We start from the raw sequence: 7221 nt of genomic DNA, 5'->3' as shown, positions 1-7221 counted from the left end.
CTGTAAATAACATCATAGAGTAGGGTCTAGACCTGCTCTTTTATGAAAAGCGCTGTGAGATAACTGTTGTTGTGATTTGGCGCTATATAAATAAAATTTAATTGAATTGAAATGCACAATTTAAAACAGTAGACCCGAAATGGTTAGTTGATTAATTGATTTTGAAAGTCTGAATTGTTTTATGGCCAGAAACTTAATCCATAAATATTTTGATAATTAAAGAACAAACTAACTGTTGGTTAACCATGTGCCACCTATAGTGTTGGAAATTATGGTTTGATAGTATTATAGTATTATTCTTGCCTGCTTGTCTGCTCAAAATTTTACCTTTTTCTTAAACAAGTCTCTGAGTGCCTCAGTGTTAAACTGAAGAATTTGTCGTTTGACTTATTTTGACTGAATTATTTAAGCCATACTGACAATGTTAGTGTAGGCAGATATATTTTATCCCACAAGCCACAACATCACAGATTTGACAGAAGCCTGCTGTGTTGCACAGCTGTATGGTAGTGAACACACCTGGGTGTTTACTACTGTAATAAGATTTCTATGGGTTCCACCACCCTGGGTTCCTGTAGAGTCAAAAAAATCCAGAAAGGGTCTTCCTATCTTCACAAAGGTTTGAGAGGACTGTGAGTGTGTATTTATTTATTTCTAGATTTAGAAAACAACATCTCTGACCCAATGAAAAAAAAAGGACGGGGGAGCGTTCCGTTTTAAGGATCACATGTGTGTAGTGACAGCTAATACACAAAATTCGTAAAAGAGCATTCCGTGATGTTAAACCAAATATGCACAGACTGGGTCAGGGTCAAACTGGATTTCAAACATCTCACTAAAAGCTTTAAAAGTACTTGTCCAGAACATGTGCATTACATCCAGGGCATAATGGCTCAGTGTTCATATAAATCTTTACCAATCTCTAATCTTTCCCCCTACCATTATTTTGGAGAAGAACGACCCCCCACCCCCGAAAGAAGTTAAAGTTAAATGCATTAATTTAGGAAGGAATTTATGAAGAACTTTGCACTCTTGTAAACCATGTTGTGCTCTGGTAAACTTTTTAATCATAAACCCATGGTATAGCTATAAATGTGATGTGATGAAACAGCAACAAAAGTCAACCAATTTATCTAATGTTTTTCCAGCAACCCTAAATCAAAGAATAGAAAATAGAATTAATAATTATATAATAGTAATTTCCCTAACATTTTATTGTTGTTGTTTTTTTTACTTTTAATGGACACATGTATATTTGTTCCATACTTTCTGTGAACATATCCAATTAATCTTATTTCCATACCGTATAGACACCTTATTTTGAAAACTAGACGTTGTCACGTTTATCCTCACACTAAATTCATCAAGTCCGACCAAATTTGATAAATTATGTAAAATGAAGACTTCACAGCCTCTCTTCAGGTCAGACTCTCATACAGCAACACATGTCTTTGTAAAGTGAGAAAATGACAGGATAAAGTTGCTAACCTGCTAACCTAGTTTCAGTGGATTTACCATAAAGGCTTTAGTATGTGTGAACTCCAAATTTAGGTGTGGCTAGCTTAATTGCCTTCTCACGAACGAGTGACAGAAACAGGCCGTTAACGTTACCGTAGTTACCTCAAAAGAAAAGTTGTTGTCTGGAGTTGGATGCCAAAGTGTGTCAGCATGCGAGCTTACCGCAGCACCCAGATAACACGTTAGAGGTTATCAAGCCACATGGCCCAATGTAAGCAGCTTGTCTGTCTATTCTGAAAATAAACATATTTCACTAAATATAAATGTAAAACCATATTATAAAAGTGTGTGTTAAAAGAAATGGATTTGTTCTAGTATAAACAAATCACCAATTAACATAGGCCAACATTGTTTGTATAAAATAGTGTGTGTTATATGTGTTTAACAGAAAGTGTGAATATTATATAGGCCTAAGTCTGCAAAAGTAAAGTTCCTTTCATTGTCTGTCTTTGTTTGTCTGTATGGTGGACTTAAAGTAGTGGATAGTATAAGACCCAGCAAAACCAAAGAGAATGACTAGTTCACTTGTAAAAGCAATTTTATGAAGTTAGAACAGATAACTTAGCAGAGGATGCCTGACATCTAAAATAATTGGAACCATTTAAAAACTCTTATGTAACTCTATTAGCTGTAAAGTAATTACTTTGAGGTAGCCTGGGCTTTTATTTGAGATGCGGTGGGTTAATATGACTTATATTTCAGTGTTACAATTGCCCCCACACACTGCAACTTCTTGCATTTAATTAAATATTTTACTCTTGTTCTTATACGTGAAAATATATCAATTGTATTATTAATTAGTGCACATATACAGTATATCTTGTATCAAAAGATGACTAGTGTAGTATCTCAAGTAGTTTGTGAGTTATTAAGGAAAATGTAAAATATGTTACAATTGCCCCCGGTCTCCCCAACTTTTAATGCATCATACATTTACTCTTACTTGAATAGATTTTTAGAGAAAAATCATTACTTTTTCTCCGTTACATTTGGATACATTCATCATGTAACTTCTATTTATTTATTATTTTATGCATTCATGATCTTTTAGGTGGGTGGGTTGGAAGCTAGTCCCAAGTCTGCTTGTGCTTTGTTATCACGCATTAACATGACTGTTCAGAGCAGAACAAAGTGGCATTTAAATGTTGCTAGCAGATCACTATTTTGATAACACATTTTGTGCATGGTGCAGACAACCCGGTCCCACCCCAGGGCATCCATACCAACGCTTTGTCAGGCTTTCTCAAAGCGTTGATATTTGATGCGCTGGAAGAGGTGGTAAAGGGAGGGCTCCCGTTGTGAAATCAGTAAAGTAGTACTTATGTACTCTTACTCGAGTAGTTATTTTGATGACAACTTTTACTTCTACATGAGTACTTGTTTTTGCAGTAAAAGTACCAGTACTTTTACTTGAGTGCAGTTTTTGGCTACTCATCTGCATAATACCTACACTTACATAACATGGTTTTACATCAGGTTTCCCACAGTTTTAACCACTTTTCCCCGCATTCCTCCATACTCTGACTAAACATTTAAACTGGTGCCAGAAACATGTATTCTGATCCTGAACTTACTAAACATAAAGAATTACCACTGCAGACCACTGTAATTGTACATTTAGATAGAAATTAAAGTGAATTAAAATAGGCCATTTCATAAATGCGAGGTCATTATACACTGTAAGCATATCAAAGCTGTTTTCTTACCTGCTGTGTGCCTCTTGGATTGGTTCCAGCACCAACACCTTACACTCTCTCTTGGCTATTTTGTCCATTGAAATGATGCTGTGGTCAGGGGGCAGGTAGAGTGCTCTGCCCGTTGGAGATCCAACAGGAGGGGTGATGGCCCCACAATCCACCACACTGCCTGACCTGGAGCAAGCAGAGAATTACAGATGGTTCAATCTGACACACCATTTGAAGAAGTCCAAAGAGTTGTACATTTCCAAACGTACATCAGCTTTTGAGCTAAGGCAAGGGGAACCATTGGTGAGATGCTGAGCAATAGGGCTGGCAGACAGCTGTTAACTTCACCCTTGAGGTGATGCATCGTGTTATTGAATTGAATCGCTGACCTGATAATCGTAATCGAATCGAATTGTGAGACCAGTGAGGATGCACACCCCTAGTGGACACCACAGAGACTCCGCTGCTGCACTTCCGCATTTCCACGCTCCGCCTTTTTCATTCTGTCAACATTATGTTATCAATTAACCTCTAGATAATTGATTGACATTTGTGAATCGATTCATAATCGTCCAAGTCCACATCACGATGCATCTAAAAATCAATTATTTTCCACACCCCTAATCAGCAGCCTCTATGAACAACGTTAATGGCAGAGGCAAAGAGGACGTTGACGGAGGAAGCTAAGAAGTGAAGAAGAGTGACCAAGCAGGGGACGTGGGGGGGTTATCAAATCTTACACAATGTTGCTTTAACAGAAAGAGAAACATTGCTCCACACTAATCCTCCATACCTGACCTGGTGAGACCTGGATAGATGCGGATATGAAAAGCTCTGGGATCGGCTTAGCCTGTGTACGTCCAGCAGCTTGCTGACTGCAGGGCTGGATGACATAGATGAGGTCCTCAGTGGCGATCGGGGTTCCACTGGAGGGGTGGACACCGAGGCTATAAACTGGAGCTTCAGTTTCATATGCTGGCTCAACTACAGTGTAGGATAGAGATGGAAAAGATGAGTATTACTGAATGTAGCAGTGTTCATTTTGTCATCAAAATCTATGACTAAAATATTTTTTCATAACATTGAATCACGTGAAACCAATTTGTGGTGAACTGGGTAATGGACTAATAACTAATAATGGACTAATAACTGTTTTTAATGCATCTGTGGAAACATGCATTATAACAGTGTAAAACATATTCAAGATATGTATGTACCACATTTATTATACCAAATGTCATCTGCCTCCCAAAATCATTTCAGCGAAGGAAAATATTACCTTTGATAAATTAGGTAAGTATGAAATGTTAAAATAACATTTATATTTAGACATTTTAGCATATTATTTAATTACGACAAACCACCACAACAAGATAAGCAAACTGCAGAAGAGTTGAAAGTTTTCATTTGTTTTTAGTCTTAAAAATGATCAAAGGACTGTAATTTCAACTGTTCTGCAGTTCTTACCAGTTGATTCTACAGCTGGATATTAGTAAAAAAGAAATGGTAACCTTATTTATGTCTACAATTTGTTGAAAACATCAAAGTTGTTGTGAGTGCTAATTATTTTACTTTAGATTATCAGCTATGCAAAAAGGGAAAGAGAAAGGTGATATGAGATGGACCACAAAAGAAGAAATAACTCAGCTTGGATTCATTACAGCCATTCAATAAAGGAACACTTGTAGTGCTGTCAGTATACAGGCAAGCAGTGACATCCCCACACTCAGACAAATAATTTTCTTTGGTACCTCAAAAAGTCCAATCCTTAGGATCTGGAAGGCCACAGTGAATGAGAGGGTGGAGCCCTTCCTACACTGTCCCAGGTGGTTGAGGGAAGACTGGCACACCACTGCCCCTCTAGGGTCCTGCTTATCTCCACTTTGAGCTGAGGAACAAAAGGATGAATGGAGGTAGGGACCAGTTGTCAGGGGCAGAGGAGATAACAAGCACATGTAGGAGAAAACATGTTTAAGTAGATTAGGATAGAAAACTGGATCGCTCAATAGAGGTTTGCTTGAAGGCAGAATGAGTTCGATTTGTCAGTTGCGGTTTGCAAACAACATTTAATGTTGCTTCCCCAATCTTCTAAACAGAAGGTCAGAGGTTCGATCCCCTGGCTCCTCCAGTCTGCATGTTGACATGTCCTTGGGCAAGATACCGAGGTAAATGGACTGTTTTCTGTTTGACAGTTGTCAAACAGAACAGAATGGACTGTTTTCATTTCCATCAGATTCACTTCGTTTTGGAATGAGCCTTGTCTGCTTGGCATTTCACCCCACTATTTTTGTAGTTCTTTTTTCTATGCTGTGTCCACCATTTTCATACCTTCCTCTCATCCTCTTATTGACTGGGGGCTGCACATCCACTACTTAAAGGCTGACACCCAGAAACAGAGGGTAGTGTCTCTGTAGATACAGACAACAGCACACACTTCTAGTTGGCCATAAGTGATCATTGAGAGGGACTATTACAGCCTAAGCATGAAACATTTGAGGACCCTATTGAAATGCAAGGAATTCTTTGTTTGTTTCTAATTCTTTTTCCAAATTAATCACATTTTTGATGGCCTAAAGGTACATAACCCCTACAATATATATATATATATATTAATTAATATAAGTCCCATAAGATGATGTTTTTTTATCTTGTGTACACAAAAAAATTCAAATTAAAACATGGCCACAAGATTCCCACGTTTTACTTAACTTGTGGCCCCAAGATAAGTTTATATGAATAGAGCCCGCACAATGGAGCAGCATTTCTTCCCAAAGTAGAGAGTGCACAGTGCCTGCTCCAGCTGCCACCTGCTTAAACCACTCCATGGGTATGGAAAGATTGAACGCAGCCGGTGATACAACATTCATTATAACCACAAGTGACTTGAGACTTGACTTGGACTCTAGCTCAAAGACTTGTGAGCTTCTCTGTCTGTGACTGATGTTTGCATGTAATGTGCGACTTAGAAAGAGCAGTGAAAACGCCTTTCATTGTATATATTCTGGCATATAATTCAGCACCACGGACAGAGAGCGGAGGTTCATTCATTCATCATTAGATATTGGTAATTTATTTAAACTTCACCAAAAATAAAGAAATGTATAGAATTACATGCTCATTTTCAGTTATTGTTTTCTGAATAAATGATGGCTGGTAGCCTACTGAGTGAAAGCCAAGATCAGTTTCACCGGTGACATTATATCTAATGAATTCAACATTGGGCATCGCTATAACACAAATTGCAACCAATGATGATTAGAGATATCAAATGCTATGCACAACAAGAGGAGTCTGTTAATATATCAGAATCAATAGATGTACATTGCCTAGCCTACATCTGTCCTGCATACTAAATGGGCCTTAATATGCATTTAATGAAAAGGGACAGTATTTCTGCTGGCTTGTGAAAGGGTGATACATGCTTTCCAACACGGCCACCAGTGGCACAGATGTGCATTTACTGGATTGAGTTACATGTATGACAAGTAAATCAACATATGACATGACATGTATAGCCGCATGTCATCATTCCGCCACTGGTTGTCGAGGTGGTGTCCAGCAAACGATGTGGGCTTTGTAAATCACTGGCAGACTTTCTGGGGAAGACCTGGACTGATTCGGAGAGACGGCATCCATCCCACTTGGGAAGGAGCAGCTCTCATTTCTAGAAATCTGGCCAAGTTTATTAGTGGACCAAATCCATGACAACCCAGAGTTGCAGTCTAACACACTTCTCTGCTCCTCCATTCCAGGAGTTACTTAGTGAAAATCCTATAGTGACGGTGTCTGCCCCCCGACCATTGAAATTATTTAAAAAGGTAAACAGAAGAGGAGCTGTACATAAAAACCTCATAAAAATTAAAACCACAAGAGCAATAGTGCAAATGAATAGGAGAGTTAAATGTGGACTCTTAAACATCAGATCTCTCTCTTCTAAAGGTGTACTAGTAAATGAACTAATATCAGATTATGATATTGATTTATTTTGTCTTACTGAAACCTGGCTGGGTGATGGAGA

At 38.2% G+C, this 7221-nt stretch overlaps 1 protein-coding gene across 1 annotated transcript in view; it reads right to left on the bottom strand.

Moving 5' to 3' along the window:
• The window catches only part of trappc14 (trafficking protein particle complex subunit 14), a 46511-nt gene that overhangs the window by 2234 nt on the left and 37056 nt on the right, over window positions 1-7221 (bottom strand). Inside the window, exons 8-10 of the mRNA XM_046065291.1 lie at window positions 4955-5091; window positions 3997-4187; window positions 3225-3389 (exon numbers count right to left, since the gene is read on the bottom strand). Coding sequence (XP_045921247.1) covers window positions 3225-3389; window positions 3997-4187; window positions 4955-5091 — 493 coding nt within the window. The remainder of the gene's footprint in view (window positions 1-3224; window positions 3390-3996; window positions 4188-4954; window positions 5092-7221) is intronic.

This window comes from Micropterus dolomieu, linkage group LG12 (assembly GCF_021292245.1).
Source record: "Micropterus dolomieu isolate WLL.071019.BEF.003 ecotype Adirondacks linkage group LG12, ASM2129224v1, whole genome shotgun sequence".
NCBI lineage: Eukaryota > Metazoa > Chordata > Actinopteri > Centrarchiformes > Centrarchidae > Micropterus > Micropterus dolomieu.
The sequence above is the reverse complement of the archived record's forward strand: the minus strand, read 5'-3'. Positions and strand labels throughout refer to the sequence as shown.